At 41.5% G+C, this 22,680-nt stretch overlaps 3 protein-coding genes across 6 annotated transcripts in view; 2 read left to right on the top strand and 1 right to left on the bottom strand.

The window, feature by feature from the left end:
* The first annotated feature begins 863 nt into the window (after positions 1-863).
* Positions 864-8,356, top strand: pnpt1 (polyribonucleotide nucleotidyltransferase 1). Its single transcript, XM_077496328.1, has 28 exons — positions 864-1,089; positions 1,601-1,661; positions 1,758-1,832; positions 1,908-2,013; positions 2,422-2,471; positions 3,129-3,192; positions 3,276-3,323; positions 3,395-3,508; positions 3,596-3,782; positions 3,860-3,911; positions 3,990-4,047; positions 4,121-4,217; positions 4,325-4,427; positions 4,513-4,583; positions 4,710-4,746; positions 5,608-5,674; positions 5,857-5,946; positions 6,021-6,074; positions 6,489-6,598; positions 6,687-6,758; positions 6,832-6,895; positions 6,993-7,076; positions 7,142-7,225; positions 7,297-7,403; positions 7,497-7,552; positions 7,654-7,732; positions 7,843-7,890; positions 7,964-8,356. The coding sequence occupies exons 1-28, from the start codon at positions 971-973 to the stop codon at positions 8,105-8,107; spliced, it is 2,301 nt and encodes a 766-aa protein (XP_077352454.1). The 5' UTR covers positions 864-970; the 3' UTR covers positions 8,108-8,356.
* An 899-nt stretch (positions 8,357-9,255) lies between these two features.
* Positions 9,256-20,657, top strand: ppp4r3b (protein phosphatase 4, regulatory subunit 3B). Its single transcript, XM_077496327.1, has 16 exons — positions 9,256-9,686; positions 10,030-10,085; positions 10,703-10,801; positions 11,160-11,783; positions 12,429-12,506; positions 12,609-12,725; positions 12,809-12,925; positions 16,281-16,412; positions 16,485-16,587; positions 16,673-16,714; positions 16,794-16,952; positions 17,574-17,743; positions 17,822-17,961; positions 18,064-18,212; positions 19,445-19,572; positions 19,657-20,657. The coding sequence occupies exons 1-16, from the start codon at positions 9,545-9,547 to the stop codon at positions 19,765-19,767; spliced, it is 2,367 nt and encodes a 788-aa protein (XP_077352453.1). The 5' UTR covers positions 9,256-9,544; the 3' UTR covers positions 19,768-20,657.
* The window catches only part of cfap36 (cilia and flagella associated protein 36), a 42,963-nt gene continuing 40,919 nt past the window's right edge, over positions 20,637-22,680 (bottom strand). For 3 of the 4 annotated variants that reach the window (XM_077496334.1, XM_077496332.1, XM_077496335.1), the window contains one exon: positions 20,637-22,157. In XM_077496334.1, coding sequence (XP_077352460.1) covers positions 21,822-22,157 — 336 coding nt within the window. In that variant the 3' untranslated portion in view covers positions 20,637-21,821. The remainder of the gene's footprint in view (positions 22,158-22,680) is intronic. The other variant, XM_077496336.1, reaches the window with a different exon arrangement.

The following is a 22,680-nucleotide window of genomic DNA, read 5'->3' as shown; positions in this document are numbered from 1 at the left end:
GAATGTTTCCAACAAAATACTTTTACAATTACTAGGGGGTGACAATATATGCAGATTAATTAATTTGATCAAATTTGACCATTTTATATTTTACAGACTACTGATTTGGTAATATCAGTGGTGTTAGACCATTTTATAATAAAGATTCAACGGTAAGTTATTTGTATTAGATTATTTTTTCCAACTATAAACATGTATTCACTGATCCATTTCAAATGGAAATAAATAGTATTGGTACAGTAATTTTGTGCAATAAATCAAATACTGTTTGTGTAAAGTATACATATGGACATACTTTACCAGTGTGTTCCTGCGTCTGTATTTGAACCCTGCAATTAAGTGGAGTGTGCAGATGTGTGAAAGTAATTTGGGGTGTGGAGAGATGTGCTGTTACGGCTTATCTGTTGCCATAGCAACGGCAGCATCCCCGCTGCTCAGGCCAGCTGGCTAAATCCGATGTAGTTGTGCACTATACATAGGAATCTCGGGAATGGACAGTTCATAATGGGGAAAAAAAACAAGAATGTATCAAAATATGTCTGCGTCTGCAACAATGAACTCGGTATGACTGAATGTGAAGCCATCAATAAACCAAAATATACGTAAAATAAAACGTTAGTAAAAATCATAGCATAAGAATATAGACATCATTTTAACGAAAACGGATTCGAATCTATTTTAATAGGTGTGTTTGGTCGCATGAAAAATAAAGACCAAACCGGTGTTTGCGGGTTGGAATGATAATAATAAAGGAAAATTTCGCTTTCATTTCTTTAGTAGGTGTTGCAAGTCGGACATTTTTCCTGACGGACACTAAAACTCAACGTCCAATCAGAAACCTCCTTATTCATGCACTTCCACGCACGTGACTCACTGTCATGGAAGCCTCCATGCGCACATCTCCGGCGTAAAGTCGCCTTTTCCTTTCTATCTTAATTTATCCTCTTTCTTCTTTCTTACAAATTGAGTTATGAGGCGTTTGCTACAGCTTGGACGCTCCTTTTCTCGCTGCCGCGTGCGTCTGTGCCACCAGAGCGTGTACAGAAGTCACGGCAATGTACGAAGTGTGGGAGTGGACCTCGGAGACAAGTGAGTTCAAGATTTCAGCCTCGTTTCGATTTCCTCAAAAGTGCACTGAAAATGGAGCATCACTACAACACGCAATAAGTCACATTCAGATCATTTCATGGCGACTAACAAGAGAGGGTTCATAAAACTCATTAAAAGTAGTATTTTAAATTGTATGTGTTTGAAATTAATAACTCAAAACTCTTTTTAAAATACAGAAAATGTTCTCTCTTTTTAAAAAAAAAAAAATAATAGTCGTAAAGGCTCAAGAATGAAGTCGTATTTTTTTAACACATTGAAATTGTAGTTTCCGCAATTAAAAAAAATCAAATAAATTAAAATTGCGAAAGAATGAAGTTGAATATTTTCAAGATAAAATATTGAACGTTTTCCAGATTAAAATTCTCTCTACATTTTTTTCTGACAGTCTTTTTGCCTCAGAAAAGTACGACTTTATTCTCATATTATTATGACTTTTCTCAAAAATAGAAAAAAATACACAACTTCATTATCATTCATTTGTGACTTACAGAAAGCTGGAGATTTCCACTGGGAAGCTTGCCAAGTTTGCTGATGGCTCTGCTGTAGTCCAGGTAGGCACGCGGCATGTCTCTGTCCATATTTGCATAATTATCGTTTTTAAAAAGCTAAGGAATAATAAAACAATATAACCGTCTATCTTTTTGAAGCTTGGCGACACGTCTGTGATGGTGACGGCCGTGAGCAAAACCAAGCCGTCTCCCTCTCAGTTCATGCCTCTGGTGGTACGTCATTTACTGTACACGTATGTTCTGCTTTTCGGGTGTGTCAAATGTGCTGTTTGATTGATTGGCTGACAGGTAGACTACAGGCAGAAAGCGGCGGCCGCCGGCAGGATCCCCACCAACTATTTGAGGCGAGAGCTGGGCACCACCGACCATGAGATTCTCACCAGCAGACTCATCGGTAAAATTATAAAAGCAATAATTATTGTATGTCGTACCTCGCGTTACAAGGGACCCGAGATGCAACTTTTTGTCCGTTTTCTTTTTTTTTTTTTTTTTTTTTTTTTTTTTTTTTTTTTTTTATGAATTGAGGCCAACAATCTGGCAATTTTGTTTTTGAACATTCTTTTTAATTATCAATATGGTTTGATAAAGAATAATCATGTAGAGCACTACTTTTCTTGTTTAAATAACACTACAACTATTTTTGTTGGTGTTTTTTTGGGGGGGCTCTGGAACAAATTAATGGCTTTTCATTTCATAACATTCGAGAAAGTTGGTTTAAGAGAAGAACATTTTGCATTACAAGTTTGTTGATGGAATTAAATGTGTATATTTGTCTGAATGTCTTTTGTTTTCTTGTGTTCAGACAGGTCCATTCGACCTCTTTTCCCATCCGGTTACTTTTATGACACTCAGGTTGGTTCGACTTACTTACGCCTGTTGCTGTTATTTCTTCTAAAGGGGACGCAAAGTTATTATTTTTTGTCATTTTTGGAGGGCTGCCTACCCATTCATCAGGTGTAAAATTATATAACCAAGGGTTTTTTTTGTGTTTTTTTTTTTTTTTTTTTTTTTTTTTTGTGCCCTGCCTATTTCCTAAAACGTGCCATTTTGAATTCTGCTGAATTGTGATGTCACATTTGGGGGTAATTTGCACACCCCCACATTGACTTTTTCTGGCTTGTAAACTTGGCTGGGGGCGATTCTGCCATTTTTTTTGTTTGTTATTATTATTATTTTTTTTAAGCAATGACATTAAAAAGCTAGACAGCAGTGAAGTGTTGGATGTACATTGGGTGATTTGTGTCTGTCATTCATCAGCCTGGTTGATGATGAAGTGCTGCATCTGCAAGTGAAAACACATCAACAAATTGCAAGCTCCACCTCCTGTTAGCATGATTATACTAAAGGTTCACGCACAGATGAGGGGGCGGGGTGATAGTGGCTCATTTGCATGAGATGTTGATTCTTTGTGTATGTTGACAATATTTTAAATCATTACAAAAAAAATATGCATATTCTCTTTTTAATACTGTGCATATTGAATTAACATCCTGGTAATGTAATTCGTAGATTTTGTGTAACTTGTTGGCCGTAGATGGCGTCAACGATCCGGACGTGTTGGCGATCAATGCAGGTAATAATGGAATATATTCCATCGGATGTTCCTTTTGTAATAATCGCTCGAGGTTACTGTTTTGTCGTCTTTTTCTTTTTAAGCCTCGGCAGCTCTCGCTCTCTCGGACATCCCTTGGAATGGACCCATAGGTGAGAGATGCACGAGTTACACATTTTGAATTATGCCGACGTTTGCACTGTATGAAAAAAATTGACTGCAGGTGCAGTGCGTATGGGATTGGTGGACGGCGAGCTGCTGGTCAACCCCACCAGAGCGGAGATGGCGTCCAGCACGCTCAACATGATCGTGGCGGGAGCCCCCTGCAGTCAAGTGGGTCAGTTAATGCTCATATTTAACAAAAACTACAACAACAAAAAAGACGTGGCTACCACGCGTAACATTCCTTACGTGTCGTGGCCAGTGATGATCGAGGCGTCGGCCGAGAACGTTCTGCAGCAGGACTTCTCCCACGCCGTCAAGGTGGGCGTCAAGCACGCGCAGCAGATCATCCTGGCCATCCAGCAGCTGGCGCGAGAGCTGAAAATCACCAAGCGAGCGCCGCCCAAGATGTTCTCGGCACCCGCCGACATGGTGGCGCACGTGCGGCAGTGAGTCCCACGCTCGCCACATGATGAAAGCTGCTTTGCATATTTGCTACATCAGATATCATTTGATGTGCATGCAGGTGCGCCTCAGAGAAGATCTACGCCGTTTTCACTGATTATACGCATGATAAGGTAAGCGCTAAACTCACTGCTGTGCTCTTTTCTTTTTTTTTTTTCTGTTTTTTATCATAACAAAAAATGTTCTCACAGATTTCAAGAGACGAAGCCATCAACAAGATCCGCCTAGAAACCGAGGAGCATCTCAATGGTAGATTTTATTCTCTCTCGATGCTCTTTGCTTGTCACCATTTAAAAGTTTGCACTTCTAATTTATTATCCAGAGAGTTTTCCTCAAGCTGAACCTTTTGAAGTCGTCGAGTCCTTCAACATTGTGAGCAGGGACATCTTTAGGAATTTAGTGCTCAATGAATACAGGAGGTATGCATTTACAATTTGATTTTAGATACAAAAGAATAAATTTTACTCTAGTGTACTATTTAATATATGCATGTTGATGACAACAATGTCAATTTGTGAGCATGTAGGTGCGACGGCAGGGAGTTAGCGGTTTTGAGAGACATCTCATGCAACGTGGACCTCTTTAAACCGCTTCATGGCTCCGCTTTGTTCCAGAGAGGACAAACGCAGGTACATTATGCTCGATGTAAGATTATGAGATTAATTGGTGTCTCGGGAAGAAAAAAAAAAGTCCTATAGTTGAGATCTTCTGTAGGTGCTGTGTAGCGTCACGTTTGATTCGCTGGAATCCAGCATTAAGGCGGACATCATCACCACAGCTTTAAGGTGAGAATATAATTAGTCAAACCCTGTGATAGGTAAATATCTGCGATGTTTCTCTGCTCTGTGGTAACAATGACTTTTATTGAAGCTTATTATCATGTTACATTATGACACATTCTCTGTCTGCAGTGGCGTCAAGGACAAAAACTTCATGCTCCATTATGAGGTAGGCGTCCTGTTTCATAAAAAAAAAAAAAAAAAATACAATTAAAAAAAAAAATCATTTGCTCCCAAAAACGTAAAAATATGTTCTATTTTAAATATTATGTATTTATACTTTTTCATTTTATTTTTTTATTTTATTTAAATGCTAGTGCATACCGAAAGCTTTGATGCAGCCACTGAACTGAGAGAACAGTTGAAGCAATGGTAGTTATTTAAAAAAAAAAAAAAAAAAAACGACCAGCAGGTGGCAGAAGAGTATAAGAGATCAAACAAGCCCATGTTGCAACACACCACAGTTTTAAACAGATTTGTGAATGATGAAACTTAGCTATATTCTAATGCTAATAGCTGCAAAACTGAAATGGATAGAAATGCTTTTTTCCTGATGAAAGAAAAGACTTTTACCTTTCTTTTGGTAGCTTCCATGTTTTAATAGCAATAGAACACAATAAGTAAGTTTAATAAATACAGTATTGTGGTTAATATTGTTTTAGTGGAATATTAGTGAAGCAGCAAAATCCAGCATTTTTCATCAATATCAGAAGGCGGCCATTTTTCCACTTGCTGTTGAGTGAAAATGACATTACAGTTGCTCAGGTCTCAGGTAACAAAAACAGGGGATCTGTGATTGGTCATAGCCAGAGCCCTGAGCCAGTGTGATGTCATTTTCAGTCGACAGCAAGTGACAAAATGGCCGCCCCCCGAGATGGATAAAAAATGGCTGGATTTTGCTTCATAACTCTTATTTCACAAATGTAATATTAATCAGAATGTTATGTTTAGACGAGTGAGGTCACATTATATTATTGTCAAGAAATGTTTAAGGTTGACTTCCGCTTTAATGAGCTGGTTTTCATTTCAGTTCCCACCCTATGCCACCAACGAGATCGGCAAGATGGGAGGTCTCAACAGGAGAGAGCTCGGACACGGTGAGCTTGCATGAATTAGGCGGCTAATACGCTAGCTCGCTAGCCAGCTACGTTCTTTTAGTGCTTGTCCACATTCGGGCTGAGTGGCGAGGTATAACCAGGACTAATTAATAATCAATGACACTTTTAAGAAATGCTGATTGCGGGTCTCATTTGCATGTGTGGTGTGTGTGTTTTGATAGGGGCCCTGGCGGAGAAAGCGCTGCGACCTGTCATCCCCAAAGACTTCCCTTTCACCATCAGAGTCACGGCCGAAGTGCTAGAGTCAAACGGTGAGGAAGGATTTACGAGGATGGGGGGGGGGTCTACAAACACTGCCGGGACTGTTCTAATTTTCACCGGTCAGGGTCTTCATCCATGGCGTCAGCGTGTGGAGGCAGCCTGGCGCTCATGGACGCAGGTACGCCACATCCGGCCGAAAGATACATTTTTGCTCTTCAATGTTCCTTTCACTTTTTCACATCTTTATTTACTTTTTGCTTCCTTTCAGTCTTTCTTCTTTTTTCTTTTTCCTGCCTTTTTCTTTTTCTTCGGTCTGAATTGTGTTGCCCTTCCTTTCATTTGCTTTCTTTTTCTCCTTTTCGTTCCTCCCGTCTTTCTATACTTTTTATTTCCTTCTCCACTTCATTTCTTTCATTCCTGCCTTACTTCATTCTTGCCTTTATTATAATTAACTAAACATCTTTGAGTATTCAAAAAAGCCCTAGGAAAAAATCTGAATTACATATAATAACCCCTGAAGTAAATTATGTTTTTTAAAAAAACAACAAAAAACAAACATATTCCTAGTATTGTAACATTTGTGTTGTCTCAGGGGTTCCCATCTCGTCGCCTGTGGCCGGCGTGGCGGTGGGCCTCATCTCCAAATCCAAGCCCGACAACCCCTCCGAGATCCAAGACTACAGACTGCTCACGGACATTCTGGTAACGCGCGCTCGTCACCTTCCGCTGAGGAAGTGACGGCAATTGCACTTGACTAGGTGTGATCTTCATAAATGTTGTTTGCGTACAGGGAATCGAGGATTACCTTGGAGACATGGACTTCAAACTGGCAGGAACAAACAAAGGCATCACTGCGTTACAGGTAATAAGTCGAATGAAATGTTCTTATTTTCCAAAGAAAACATCCTTTTTTTTTTTTTTTGTCTACCTTGCAGGCGGATGTGAAAATTCCAGGTCTGCCTCTCAAGGTGGTGATGGAGGCTATCCAGCAGGCCACAGGTACCGAAACACAGTCCTTTGAATGTTTCAATACCAATAAATCAATAAAATGAATTATTAATTTCTGGTTTGATGTGGCCAAAAATGACATTTTAAGTGGCAAAGCGGGAGATTTTGGGCATCATGAACAAGACTCAGGCAAAACCCAGGAAGAGCAGGAAAGAGAACGGGCCGGTCGTCGGTGAGTTTTGGATAGAAATTTGTTCGTTTGATGATTAATTATTCATGAGTTGTGTTTTTTTCCAGAGAAAGTGCGCGTGCCCGTGTCCAGACGGGCTCGCTTCGTGGGGCCGGGGGGATACAACCTGCGCCGCTTACAAGCTCAGACAGGTAATTCGTCACCGTTTGTACAAAAAAGTCATGCGGAAAGTTGACAAAGTTGCGTTTGGTGCGGTTTCAAGGCGTGACCATCAGTCAGGTGGACGAGGAGACCTTTTCCGTGTTTGCTCCCACTCCGGGAGCTCTGAGCGAAGCGCAGGACTTCATCACCGAGCTCTGCAGAGATGATGTGAGCTACTTTAGTATCTATTTTAACCGCTTGTGACAACACAATCCAATAAAAGTCCAAAGTTTTGTGTGTTTATTTTGCTTCATTTTGTAGCAAGAGCAGCAGCTGGAGTTTGGCGCCATTTACACCGCTACCATCACTGAAATAAGGTCAGCTGTGACAGTAAATCGAGGGACTTGATGCTTGTTTTAAAGTGTTCTCATTGTTTTTTCTTTTTCTTTTTACAACTCCCACTTTTTTTGTGCTGCAGGGACATCGGCGTCATGGTGAAGCTCTATCCCAACATGAGCGCTGTCCTGCTGCACAACTCCCAGTTGGACCACAAACGGGTGCGTACATGCCTGTGTGTGACCGTGAATTTGAGAGACTTATTAAGTTGAATGTGAGAGTGAGACTCAGACCACTATTAAATATTTCTCCTGTTCCTCCCCCAAATTAGATCAAACATCCAAGTGCTTTGGGGTTCGAAGTGGGCCAGCAGATTCAGGTTTGTGCTCACCCAGTCTGGATTTTCACTCCATTCCGACACAATTCGCAAATGGGACCTTTACTCCCGCCAGGTGAAGTATTTCGGACGCGACCCGACGGACGGCAGGATGCGCCTCTCGCGCAAAGTGCTCCAGTCGCCCGCCGCCACTGTGGTCAAGACGCTGAGCGAGAAGCAGAGCATCTCCATGGCGACGGCCGCAAACGATGCTGAATGAATCGTGAACCAGCAAAACATGCTAACAGAAAACGCAATCGCTGGATGTGACGCTTGGACGCACCACCGTGGAGAGTTGTACGTGTGCTCTCTTAAACTTTGGCAAAGATGAAAACTTGATGGCAAAAACAACGGTGTAAAATATCACTTTTTTTTAAATTTTTAATAGGACTGATATAATCATGTGTTTCAATCACAATCCAGTATATGTGAGACTTGTGTAAATAAAGTTTCAAGCCTGTACTATAAACATGTCATACAGGTAGCGCTCAAAAAGCTATATGTAAATAAATGACTGGAAATGCCAATAATCTGTTCTAGCCTCCCCAAAATAATTTTTGGAGAAAAATAAAGCTATTATGTTATTTAAAACAACTACATAGCTTTTCTAAAGCAAAATCTGCTTAGCTTAATGCTAATAAACAATGTAAAACCCATCCATCCATCCCTGTACTTGACCACCTTTTCCTCACAAGGGTCGTGGGGGATGCTGGAGCCTATCTCAGCTGGCTATGGGTAGTAGGCGGGGTGCACCCTGAACTGGTTGCCAGCCAATTGCAGACGATGCAAAACCTCATTGGCAATTTGTCATGCCAAGGTTAGCGTTGATAGTTGCAAATTTAGAAGCAAGAGATATTTGAACACAATGGAGCAACTCACGTGGAGAGGTAATATAACAATACTCATAGGCAAACAACCTTTATCCTCTGTAAAATGTCTTGCTGCGTCATCATCACAGTAGTGGACCTAATCTTTTTCTGCATGACTGCATTATACTGCCTCCTGGTGGCCAAATTGGGCACAAACTAACTTTGATTCTTTGTGTTTTTTTAATTATTTTATTACGTTTAGTTTTTATAAAGTGCAATAGTATAAAACGATAGTTGTCATAATAAAAAAAAAACATTTTGTGTTTGGATGGTATTTCCATTCATTTAAGTGAAGAAAGAAGAAATTAAAATTTGGAGTGAATGTGTTGGCGTGAAAGTTTTTAATCGTATTCTATTAATTTTATTGTGGAATTAGAATTATTATTTTTTTTTAAGTATCTTCTGGTGTGACAATTCCTTCCAGCATGGATGTTTGTTGATTTTGGAATTAATAAGGGGGGGTTGATTGAGGTGCGAGGGGAAAAAAAAAAAAAATCGGAATACAAGATGGCGCCCCGTCGACGTTAGCTAGGAGGCCGCTGGAGTTGTGTTGTGTTTTTTCCCCCCCGCTCCGCCGCATCCCCTCCTTCAGACGAGGGGGGCCTTGGCTTTCGAGTTGTTCGCCGTGGCTGTGAGCATGCCGACGAAGTAACAGTCGCTTGGCTCGTCCGTCCCGTGTAACATGCGGACGCCAACAAAGTTGTCAGGCTAGGGAGGAAAACATCGAGGCGCTTCGCTTCGCTTGTTAGCATCCAGCTAGCCTAGCCTGCTAGCTCCCCCCGTTCACAATGTCGGACACTCGGCGGCGGGTGAAAGTTTATACGCTCAACGAAGACCGCCAGTGGGACGACCGGGGCACCGGGCACGTTTCGTCGACGTTTGTGGAACGACTCAAGGGAATATCTTTACTAGTTCGGGCGGAATCCGACGGTGAGTCCTACCACCACCGTCTGGTGGTTAGCATAGCCACGCTAGCATTCGACGTGATCCCAGTTAGCGCGGGGGGTCCTCGCGTCGCATTTTTATTTATTAATTTGAATATTCACACTTCAATTGTATTTTTACCACGCTATTGTATACTTTTACTGATATACAATCTTGTTTATCTTGAAACATGCTTGTGGTGACACGTCTACTCGCCTTTTGTCCCATGCTAAGTCTCACATTGTGTACTCTTCCAGACATAAAAGACGCTCAACCACCATAAAAATCCTGAAACTGTGTTTTTAATCTCAAGTCACATTCTAATATTGTGTTGTGCATCTTATTTTAGGGTCACTGCTGTTGGAGTCGAAGATTAGCCCCAGCACCGCATATCAGAAACAACAGGTAAGTGAAGTTTAAGCCTTGATCGGCCACAAAGGCAATTAAAAACACATCTGCTGTGTTTTATGTCTACGTTCATGTATTATTAACTACATTTGGCTCTGCTCAACTGTGAATTTCAAGACAATGTTGACAAGCAATTAAAGGAAACCCTCTCTATACCGCTGCTTATTAATTTAAAGCACAAATATACCCTAAATAATTACGTTAAATTACCCTGAAAAACAAATGACTTAATAGCTGATCTTGGAGATAAAAAATACAGCAGAAAAACGACTCCACTGTTGATTTTAAAGTCATCTACACATCAAGTGACAGGTTTTTGTTATAAAAATCTCATAGGATTTTCGTGGGCTAAGCCTGATGGTTTTATGTTATCACTGACTGGTATTTTGAGATGTTCAGGCATAGCCAGTTATTGGTAATGTCACTATTGTGCCAAATTTTCTCCACAATGACTGTCTTGACTGTTTAACGCTTTGGACATTCTCTTCTTTTTTGTCCATGTGAACATTTCACATGGCTATGATCACTTGATTTGAGCCATTTAAAATTTTAGAAATGCCCTTATTTTTTGTAATGCAATTGAGAATTGAACGTCTTCCTCTATGTTTGTGCAGGACACGCTGATCGTCTGGTCCGAGGCGGATAATTATGACCTGGCTTTGAGTTTTCAGGAGAAAGCAGGCTGTGATGAGATCTGGGAGAAGATTTGCCAGGTAAACTGGAGTTGGGTGGGTTCAGGATGAAAGACGCTCATGTTTCGTTTGGTTTGGTCATCAAGAAAAGCAAGGTTAAAAAAAAAAAAAAAAAAAATGTTCTCTGTAGAATGCCGCTTTTGTACAAAACTGGACACCTTCAGCTTTATCTTGCTGGATTCAAATCATCATTAAACACAAACATATACTGTACAGATATTAAATTGCAATATTGAGAGGAAAAAAAAGATTGCAATTAGATTATTTTTCTAAATCGTGACTCCAAATTTTTGGCCAAAACTGAAGACCTGGGGCCACCCATAACTGCAATGTGGCCCCGCGATGAAAACAAATTTGCCACTTTTGCATCCTCGTGCAGGTGCAAGGGAAGGACCCCGCCCTGGACATCACCCAGGACCCCATCGACGAGTCCGAGGAGGAACGTTTCGAGGAGATCCCCGAGACGAGCCACCTGGTGGAGCTCCCGCCCTGCGAGCTCAGCCACCTGGAGGAGATCGCCGACCTGGTGACGTCGGTGCTGTCGTCGCCCATCCGGCGGGAAAAACTGGCCCTGGCCCTGATGAGCGAGGGCTACCTCAAGAAACTGCTGGGCCTGTTCCGCGCATGCGAGGACCTGGACAACCGGGAGGGCCTGCACCACCTGTACGAGGTGGTGCGCGGCGTCCTCTTCCTCAACAAGGCCGCCCTCTTCGAGGTGATGTTCTCCGACGACTGCATCATGGACGTGGTGGGCTGCCTGGAGTACGACCCGGCGCTGGTCCAGCCCAAGCGCCACCGCGAGTTCCTGACCAAGACGGCCAAGTTCAAGGAGGTGATCCCCATCACGGACTCTGAGCTGAGGCAGAAGATCCACCAGACGTACCGCGTGCAGTACATCCAGGACATCATTCTGCCCACGCCGTCCGTCTTCGAGGAGAACTTCCTATCCACGCTCAACTCCTTCATCTTCTTCAACAAGGTGGAGATTGTCAGCATGTTGCAGGTAGGAAGCCGTTATTTTGTGATTGATAGTCTAAACAGGACAAAGTTGGTGGTCACAGAAATAACGGATTTAAAATGGTAGTACAGTGCTCACTGCTCAGTACATGAGTATACCCCTTAAAGATTTTATTCAACGTCTCAGTGAACATAAGAACAATTTCCAAAATGTTTTTGTTTTTGTTTTTTTTAAATATGTGCGTATGTGTGCATGCGTGTGAATTTATGCTAAATAATTCACCTGAAACCTAATAAAAATGCCATACCTTTCACCTTAACCAGATACTTAATTCATAGTCTCGCCAGTGTCGTGAAGTTCAGAAGGTCAGGAGACCAGAGGAAAGATCAAAGGAAAGAAAGATGAAGCAAAATGAAACCCAGCACCAACCAGACACCACCTGGCACCCACATGGTTACAAAACCAGATTTTTCACCAACCCCAGAACCCTCTAAATTCCAACAGATGAGGGAGATATCCAAAATGTTTTGTATATTGGGCAACTTGTTTATTACCCTGGTACCAACCTACGAGTATATGATCTAGTTAGCATAATAGTGTGAGAATGTTGTCAAACCAGGATGCAGTGACCGACTTGTTTATTGTAAAATTATGGAACACATTGACAGCGTTTACTTTTGTTTGCCGCAGGAGGACGAGAAGTTCCTCACCGAGGTTTTTGCGCAGCTCACGGACGAAGGCACAGACGACAGTAAAAGACGAGAACTTGTGAGTCCAACAAATTTCTTTTCATTCGTTCCATTTGGCTCTGTTAGGTTGTTTTGTAATGTCCACTGCTGTGACATTGGCGTTGATTCTCTTTGCCCTCAGGTGAACTTCGTGAAGGAGTTCTGCGCTTTCTCGCAGACGCTGCAGCCCCAAAACAGGGACGCCTTCTTCAAGACGCTGGCCAATCTCGGCATCTTGCCTGCGCTGGAAATTGTCATGGTAAGATGGTCCCATGATAATCGGAGGAGAGGGTGCAATTGAATGCTGATATTTTAGATTCCACCCCCCCCGTCCCCCGTCAGGGAATGGACGATCTTCAGGTGAGGGCAGCCGCTACGGACATCTTTTCCTACCTGGTGGAATTCAGCCCCTCCATGGTCCGAGAGTTTGTCATGCAGGAACTACAACAGACCGACGACGTAAGCATCCCACAATCAAAATTGTTGCAAATAGCAAAAAAAAAAAAATCACTATTTAAAGCAAAAGTTTCCTATTAGGGCTGCACAATATATTGAAAAAATATCACTATCGCGTTATTGGCCTTTGCAGTATGCATATCGCAAAGACATGCAATAAGTTTGATATGGAATTGTATGCTTTTATCTGAATTTGACCAGTCAGACATGACAAAAAAGGAGAGAAGAAACTCAATTCAAAGCTTGAGGAGAGGGACTGACTGATACAATTCACTACTGCACATTCTGAAAATATCCCATCCTCGCCCTCTCTTTTTATTTGGTTTCCATGCCCCTCGTTACATGGGTGTTCCAAGCCTAATAATGCAAATGCAAAACATAGTTGGAACACTGTGTACTTAACGAAAATGTGCACTGCCATAGGGGTGTTAAAAAAAATCGATTCGGCAATATATCGCGATACTACAGCGCCCAATTCTCGAATCGATTCAATAGGCAGCCGAATCGATTTTTTAACATCCATTTTTGATTAAAAAATATTCAACAAAACGTCTAACTTTCACACCTTAAGCATGGAAGGATGTTATATTAATGGAACATTAAGCCTTAATATTTTATTTAAATGCTGTTCTAACATGAAAAAGGTTACAACCTGTTTGTTAAATACAGTGGCTCACAGTTATAACACTGAAGTTTCAGATCAATAAATAATAAAATTTTCATACAAATCTTAGTGTACATCAGTGGTGTCAAACATAAGGCCCGCGGGCCGGATCAGGCCCGCAAAGGGGTTTAATCCGGCCCGCGAGATGATTTTGTAAAGTTAAAAAAAAATAAAATAAATAAATAACATTGTAATGTCTGACTAATTAATCAGCCGGCCACAATCAAAATATATAAAATTTGTAATTTCACAAGCAGTCCTCAGACGAGCAATTCAACGTACGGGGGAATTGTCCTGGATGTCATTTTTTTCCACACAACTTAAAGTTATGGTTTGTTTAATTGTTATTATTATTATTTTAAATCATAGACCAACATAAATGTGTTAAATACGACACAAATTCAATTACTGTTAACACAAATCGATATGACAAGGATTAGCGTCCTTATAACGTCATTAAATACGCCAGGCAATGCATTCTGGGAATGCATACAATATATATGCAAAACAGGTCGATTTAACACGTCCGGAACGTATACCGGGAAAGTGTTGCCGCGTTCCATTAGCATTTGTGTTATTCTTCAGAACAACATAATTACACTTGAGTTCTGTAATTTAGGGCTGGTCCACGAAAATCTGCGTATAAATGACGGTAATCGTATATAAGTTATATACCGTTATTTTACCGATGTGGCCCACTTGGTAATATATTTTCTTCCATGCGGCCCCTGAGCTAATCTGAGTTTGACACCCCTGGTGTACATGTACAAGTTTACTGAATGCTATTTTCTAAATTGAGTAAAAACAATCGACTTGTAAATTTATATCGGTATTAATCGGTATTGAATCGAATCGTGACCTATGAATCGTGATACGGATCGAATCGTCAGGTACTCGGCAATTCACACCCCTACTGCCATCCTATAGTTGGACATTATCGAGAGGTAATTACAATTACGAATACATTGAGTTTGATTATTTTGCCGCATGAAAAAAAATGTCATTCTTTTCCCACATGTATTATTGTGATTTTTATTCTCCACACCTTTTTGTCATCTAACAACTCCCACACAATACTTCCGATTTACACCATTCAGATTTCAACTTGCTTCAAAAATTGACGCCTCCCAGAGTATATATCGTCTGATTCCACGTTACAGTGTTCACACAATTTAATGTTAAATATCAACTTTTCCCCATTCATTTTCAATGGGGCAGACAGTGAAATTTTTCCAAGTGTCACTTTCCACACCCACTTCCATTCATATATAACTTATCAATCATTACCAGGTGTCTGGTACTGCTCGGTGGCATAGTTGGTAAAGTGCATTGTCCAGTAGAGGTGGGAATCTTGGGGCACCTCACGATTCGGATGCGATTACGATTCAGAGGCGACGATTCGATTATAAAACGATTATTGATTTCCCCCCAGGCAGCAGAAAAAAAACAATGTATTTTGGCGCTTTTAATGTTTCGTACATTAGTTACAAAAATAGTACAAAAGTCCTCTCAGGCCTAAATAAACTACTATTTCAGTATCAAGTTAACAGTTCAAAACAGTAAATAAAATACTCAAGTCCTCATTCTGTAACAACAGCTTTTAAGTATATTCAGTCTTCAACAGAATAAAACATAGCATTGAGCAAAAATATATTATTTTTATCCACTCAAAAGTGCACTGAGGTATAAATGAAAGACAATGTGAACTACTACTTCAATACAAATGCCTAAAAAAAAAAAAAAAAAGTGCTTTCCTGCTTTTTAACTTGTGTAAACATGAACGTGTAAACATTAATGGGATCGTTCGGCTTTTTTAACATGAATCTCAATTTGATCCTCACCTCCCGTGTGTGCGATCAGCGCTGACTTCGGCGTTGGACGAGAGGAAAATAGTCCAGCAAGCTGGCTGGGGTCTCGGAAATAAAGCGTTTTTCTTCTAAAAACTATTTGTTTTCAAAAGCGTGATACATTTCCATCACAATACTCTTTTCTGAATAAAGTCAGACGCCATTACCGCCAGCCACTACTTTTCTGTTCGTTCGTTCGTATCACTGCGCGGCGCCCTGTAGAACGCTAACCGACGCACTACAGCCAGCTAGCTGATACTTCCGCCTGAAGTTGTTTGCCTTTTCCGAGCAGGTCTGATCTCACGAAGAGGTGGGTTGGTCAGCTCAGCCATGCTTGTTGTTGTTTTGAATCTCGAGGCGTGAGTTGTGGATGTGTACTCTCGGTCCGTCCCAAAAAGCGTCCCGAAGACCGCGCGCGCTACTGCGTTTCAGTTCCGCGTACTTTTCGCTCGTTTCGCTTCCCTTGGCATATTTATATAATCGGAATTTGGACATTTGTGAATCGTTCTCGATTGTTGCACGGCCGAATCGTGAATAATCTAAGAATCGGAAATTTTGCACACCTCTATTGTCCAGTAACCAGAAGGTTATAATTTCATAATTTATCTCTCAATTTACTTCATAAGCATTCCACATGCATTCAAATCTTAGCATTCAGCTATTAGCATTCGGCTTTAAGCATTCCCACACAATTTCTCCAGAAATTGTACTTAGTCTAGTTAGATAGTAAAAATGTTATTTCTTTCGGTACATGTTAAATATCGCAATAACATCTATCTCTATATTCAGCAGCTATATCGCATATCACGTTTTTCCGATATTGTGCAGCATTATTTCCTATTTTCAGGACGTGCTGCTCATCAACGTGGTGATCAAGCAGATGATCTGCGACTCGGACCCCGAGTTGGGCGGCGCCGTCCAGCTGATGGGGCTGCTCAGGACGCTCATCGACCCCGAGAACATGCTGGCCTCCACCAATGTACGCGTCGCCGCCCCCGTTGTGCGGGGGAATGGCGGGCGGAATCTGACCTCTCGCCCTTTTCCCCGACAGAAAACGGAGAAGACGGAGTTCCTCAGTTTCTTCTACAAGTACTGCATGCAAGTTTTGACGGCGCCTCTGCTGGCCAACACGGCGCATGACAAAAACTCAAAAGGTGAGCGTCGCACGGTCGTCAAAGAACACGCATGACAAAATGGAGGTTCTGACTTGAGATTGTCTCCAAAAAAAAAAAAAAAAAGATTTCCAAGAGGGATCCACCAAGATCAACCCTGTGTGTCCAGGTGAGACCTGTCACTTGAAATGACGTTGGAACTTTTTTTGTTGTCCTTGTCATTCGATTTATTTTTGTCTGTGTTGTAGATAACTTTCAGACAGCACAGCTGCTGGCGCTGATCCTGGAGCTGCTCACCTTCTGCGTGGAGCACCACACGTATCACATCAAGACCTACATCATGAACAAAGACCTGCTGCGGAGAGTTCTGGTGCTCATGAACTCCAAGCACACCTTCCTCGCTCTCTGTAAGCGCGACATTGACGGCAATGCAAATATTTTAGTGCACTTTTACTTTGAAGTTGGGCCACGTCGCGACGTGATGGCTAGCTTGACTTCCCTTTCAGACGTTTCTAGTTTTGATTGACATTATAGCTGCGACCAACATCAACATGACGCTATCCCGAACTCGTGTTCAATCACTAATTTAGGACGCTAAGAAACCGCAAATTAATTATGCCGTCGTATGATAGGCAGTGGTGGCAAATCCAGGTCCAGAAAGTAAAAACCCTGCCACAGTTTGGCTCTAGCCCCTGATGCTAACTAGCTAGCTAGCTGGTAAACAAGCACCATAGGAGCTAGCTAAGGCGCTAACTAGCTTGCACTTGGGGCTTAAGTCAAACTGTGGGAGGTTTTTTACTTTCTGCACTTGGATTTGCCACCTCTGATGATAGGGCAGAAGTCTCCGACGGAAGTTGCTAGCGGCTAGCTGTTAGCATGACTAACGAGTGTTTGGCTGGTAACTAAGTTTGACAGCTGCTAACTGGCTTACTTGAATTCTTTTTCAATATTCTGCACCACGGCTGCTTTTAATTCACTCACCATGTTTAAAGGAAGGGAACGTGCCGCCGTTTTTTGTCTGTCTCAAGGCGCGCTGCGTTTCATGCGGCGCATCATCGGCCTGAAGGACGAGTACTACAACCGCTACATCATCAAAGGGAACCTGTTTGAGCCGGTCATCAACGCGCTGCTGGACAACGGCACGCGATACAACCTCCTCAACTCGGCCATCATCGAGCTCTTCGAGTTCATCAAAGTGGTGCGTCACACTTGGAAAACAAAAACAAAAAAAAAAGTGTGTGATTTGGGAGACTTTCGTCACGTGTTCCGTTTGCAGGAGGACGTCAAGTCCCTCATCGCGCACATCGTGGACAACTTCTACAAAGCACTTGAGCCCATCGAGTACGTGCAGACCTTCAAGGGCCTTAAGGGAAGATACGAGCAGGAGAAAGACAGGCAGAGTCAGAAACTCACCAGGTTAGCGCACAGGTTGTTATTGCTAGTATAGTCAATTAAAAAAAAAAAAAATTAAAAATTAAATGTGATAGCTTCAGTGCTAACTTGGAATCATTTTTGCAGATTCCGGCGAGAGGCTCGCTCCTTGGACGAGGATGAAGAGCTGTGGTTCAACGAGGACGAAGATGACGACGACGCCGAGGCGTTGGACAAGAGCCGCGTGGAGGACGATTACTCGGACGGCTACGGCAAGTACATGGAGGCCAAAAAAGGTAATCAATTCTGCATTTTTAACTTTTACTGCCACGTTATCTAGGGAAAAAAATAAAAAATAAATACCACAGTGTCAGACAATTTTGAGCATTTTAACTCCTATTTTAGGCAAACGGAATATTGTGTGCATTTACTACTTATACAATGTGGACACCACATGAAAGATCGCATTCCGTTCTTTCACTAGGAAAAAAATAAATATTTTCTACTAGGGCCCGACCGATTAATCGGCCACCGATTATAATCGGCCGATTATTTTCCCCTTAAAACATTTTAGAAGAATACTGAAGTTTCCCATGTGTGAAAGCACCATTTTGCTTTTGTAGCGTTGGCAACTAGCAAATGTGTAGCGTATGTTGTTCTGGTTATTCTGCTGTCCCTAAGGCCTCGTTTTAAGTTTGACACTGCAGTTGGAGTTAACCGCAAAACTAAACACACGTTAAGCATGACATCCACTGTATATTTAAATACAAAACATGCTTCGTTTTGAAAACATCGCTAGCCTAGCGCTAAAGGAAGTTAGCCCATGCTAACAGGAAATTAGCATCGACTTCGGGAGTTAATAACGAATATCCACACACAAATCTTTTGGGAACACATACCCACAGATGAGATAACACTACGCAAAGGCAAAAATTCCTCCCAATATGTGAAAAACGAGTTATTTTAATAGAATTCAATCACAACTTTCTTCTGTACTCACTTTAAGCGTGTATGCCATGCATGCATGGCTCCACGCTGCCCCCAAGAGGCCAAAACGCACAGGAACAGTCAAGTCATCTTCATTCATATAGGGCTTTCAAACAGCCTTAGGTGTCAGTATTGTATATATTTTTAATAAATCGGCAGATTAATCGGTAATTGGTATTTTTTTTCGGCATCAGCCTCAAAAAATGTATATTGGCCCTATTTTCTACCTTATTCCATTCTTTAGTAATCACCATTTGAAAATAAGTAATTTGAGTTTCGTACACCGGCAGCCCATTGAAAAGAGATACAATGCTGCCATCTTCTGGCCAGAGTTAGTGGGTGTTTTTGATTCCACAACTCATTGCCCGGGCAGCACTTCACTTAGATGTTTCACTTCCCATTGATGAAGAAAAATAAATAAAATAATAGTTGACGTCATTTAACGTCCATGGCTGTATACATTGTAATTTTACTCATCGTTATGAAACGTTTCTGGCGGTTAGTTATTTATTGTAAGCTAATGCCGCCCTTGCCTTTGCAGGCGCAGCTAATGGCGCTAACAACGGCAAAGCCGCGGCGCTGCCACCCACCTCGCCGCCCGCATCGCCCAACAACAGCCCCACGTCCTCGGTCAAGACGGTCGCACTTCCCGCCTCGCCGGTAGTCAAGGTAATCTAATACAATACTTGAAAATGATTGGTTAGAGATTTAAAAAGATTCAGAGTTAAGTCACATCCGTCTTGTGTTTGTCAGCCCCCTGTGGTGGGTTTGGTGGACTACCCCGACGACGAGGATGAAGAGGAGGAAGACGAAGATGACGAAGAGGAGCAGTCCCCCAGGAAGCGTCCGCGTCTCAGCTCTTAACATCCCGGAAAGTCTGGCGCGGTCGTCTCAAGAGTTTGACAGACCGCATCCTTCCATCTCCGGACCCTCGCTAACCTCGAACTTCCCTTCTCGTCCTCATCATCAAAAGTGCCGAGGGTCCTTCCCGGTCTCAGCTTTGTTGTTCTAGCAACAGAAGCCCCAGAGGGACGCAAGCGCCTCACTGGTTCACAAAATGGAGGCCGCCGGCGAATGAACTGTGCCACAGGCCAGTCAGGCTAGCAGGACTAGCCCCCCCCAAAAGACCCTCTCAGACGACAACCCCCCATCCTCTTGTAGTTGTTAGGACGCTTGACTGGCCGTTCGCGGAAAGGACTGGACACAAGCACAGGAATGGACACACATGACCAGGAATTTCAAAAAGTATTTGTACAGATGTTTTTTTTTTTTCCCCCCTCCCCAACCTTCTATTTTATCATCCTCCCATCTACCCACACCCCATTTTAAAAAGGGGACAATGACAGCCACCCATCCTGTTTTTTTTTCTTTTTTCTTCTTCTTCTTTGGGTGGCGTTGCTGTTGTCCCTTTTGCTCCAGTTCATTTGATTCAGTGTAAATTTGCAAATGCTGGTTTAAAAAAAAAAAAAAAAAAAAAGAAAGGAAAAAATCACATTAAAACTGCAGTAAAGCTGTTTTTTTTTGTTTTGCAGCCAACTTTTGGGAATGTTTGAGTTGTGTATGTGTAGGAAGCTAACACTGCTAAATCTGCATTTTATTGTTCACGAGGAATTAATTTAAAAGCAACTGTTGATTCCTTTTGATCACTTTGTAGCTCGAAATGAATCTCTTGATACACATTTTGATACAAATATCACCACTGAATGGACTCTTATTTACATTTTTGAAGGTTGTACACTTTTACAAAAGGTGATTTATTCAAGAGCATATTATATCAATCGAGTATTGCATGGGTACTTAACGGTGCTTCATGATTTCTTCAAACTATTATTGGCCTCCATTATGCACAAAAAGGTACACTAGCTTATTATAACATATCATCAGGACACTGTAAACATTTGCTAACAGAGTGAGATGCAGGAGCAGTGTTGCATTATGGGACGGAAGCTCTACATGCAGTTTACACGATGCTGTTTTTGTAACATGATCAAAACTAACACAGGCAGGTCCAAGTTGTCTATCGAGCAAACATGCTGCTTTTGAATACGCATGCTTTTGACATGTTTTTGTACAACAGTCGGCCCCTTTCACGCTGGCCCATCTCAGCCGGCATCGTCCTGCCTTTGTCTCGGCTCCTACTTGCAAATGGCATATACGAAACATACTAGGGCTGCACAATATACCAAAAAAAATATTGTGATAGTGGCACGTGCAATACGCATATCGCGAAGACGTGGGATAAATTAATACTTTCATTGCAACACTGAAATTAGAGAACCACATTTTGGGGCATTAGATATAAAATTGCAAGTTATTACAATTAGATGAATATATTGAGCCTGCTTATTTTTCCACATGATAAATATTGAAAAATTTGTAAACAATACTATCATATATTTCCAATATCATGCAGCCCAATGCAATACATTATTTTTTTTTGGTGGGGTGTAACATACTCAACTATAATGTATAACTTCACACAGTCTTAACATTTACACACCATTATTCTCACCCGTTTCATTATCCTTTTGGTTAACTGCTTCCTTGACAATCGCGCCATGTTTTTGTGGTTCGATTAAAAAATAAAAAAAATACAGCATTTAATATTGTATGCGGAGCCAGGTCAAACTGGCATCTAACCTGTCTTTTATTTTTACCAGCTCGTTGTCCTGCTCTGAAATCAACCGTCATCACTCTGCATATAATCATCCGAATGCGCTAAGCCGCAACGGCCGTGTTGACGCGCACTGCGGAAGGGTGAAGCGACTGAATCGAAGGTCTACCGTGAAACCGTCTCGTCTCTCATCCTGGAAGATCTCTGTGAGGGCTACGGCGTCTAACAGGAGAACAAAAAGGTGAAGCGTTCCCATGTGTAAGAAAATAAATACATGCAACTGCATTCATATTTCACACAGAGCTCATTTCTTGATGACTTCCTCTTTCAGTTTGTCTGCCAGGTGCTTTCTCTTCTGCAACTTCTTGCGCTCCTCTGTAGAAATCTCCTGGGAGGGAAAAAAGAAAAGAAAAAAAGAAACAGCTAGCGTCCAAGTCTGCAAACGCCCGTCGCAGTGCCTGATAGGACTCACGGAAGCCGGAGGAGGCGCGGGTGAGGCGGGCGAGCAAGGTGCCTCCTGATCGGACGAGGGGGTCGGCTTGGCGGTCCGGTCCTTTTTGAGAGCGTGCAGCTTGTCGCGCTGCTCCCGCAAGTAGGACGCCCTCTGCTGGAGACGCTCCTGCTGAGACGCTGACAGCTCCTGTCAGGACGAGGACGATTTCGACAGACGTCGTAAGTGGGTATGTGGTCGACAATCTACTTCGCAGAATAGGTCGGATTTTCCCCCATTTTCATTTTTGTATTGCGTATTTTATTTATATATGAATATATATATATATATATATATATATATATATATATTTTTTTTTTTTTTTATGTGATATTTTGATGATTCCAAAAAAAAAAAAGTTATTAATTATAAAAGTCATAGATATTATTTTGTCCCATTTTATGTTACTAAATATTAATATTAGGAATAGTTTTCATTTAATATATAAATAAAAAAACAGCCTTTCAGATTTTTTAAAATTTATTCTTTCATTTAATTGTTCTTTTTTTAAGGTTTAATTGTAAAAAAAAAAAAAAAAAATGTATAATTTTCACCATTACAAACAAATCATTTTCAAAATATTTTTATCTAATAATTATTAGAAGAAACTAAAAAAATTTTTTTTCCAATTAAAGCTACAAAATTTGAAAAAGTTACCAATTTATATATATAT

This window comes from Festucalex cinctus, chromosome 14 (assembly GCF_051991245.1).
Source record: "Festucalex cinctus isolate MCC-2025b chromosome 14, RoL_Fcin_1.0, whole genome shotgun sequence".
Taxonomy (NCBI): domain Eukaryota; kingdom Metazoa; phylum Chordata; class Actinopteri; order Syngnathiformes; family Syngnathidae; genus Festucalex; species Festucalex cinctus.
The sequence above is the reverse complement of the archived record's forward strand: the minus strand, read 5'-3'. Positions and strand labels throughout refer to the sequence as shown.

What these genes read in the sequence shown, in the direction of transcription:
- pnpt1 (XM_077496328.1), top strand. Translation starts at nt 971, where the DNA reads ATGAGGCGTTTGCTACAGCTTGGACGCTCCTTTTCTCGCTGCCGCGTG. An exon ending in ACTTCATGCTCCATTATGAG is followed by an intron (nt 4,747 to 5,607) that starts GTAGGCGTCCTG and finishes TTTTCATTTCAG; the next exon opens with TTCCCACCCTATGCCACCAA. An exon ending in AAGTGGGCCAGCAGATTCAG is followed by an intron (nt 7,891 to 7,963) that starts GTTTGTGCTCAC and finishes TACTCCCGCCAG; the next exon opens with GTGAAGTATTTCGGACGCGA.
- ppp4r3b (XM_077496327.1), top strand. Translation starts at nt 9,545, where the DNA reads ATGTCGGACACTCGGCGGCGGGTGAAAGTTTATACGCTCAACGAAGAC. An exon ending in AGTTCGGGCGGAATCCGACG is followed by an intron (nt 9,687 to 10,029) that starts GTGAGTCCTACC and finishes ATCTTATTTTAG; the next exon opens with GGTCACTGCTGTTGGAGTCG. An exon ending in AACTACAACAGACCGACGAC is followed by an intron (nt 12,926 to 16,280) that starts GTAAGCATCCCA and finishes TCCTATTTTCAG; the next exon opens with GACGTGCTGCTCATCAACGT.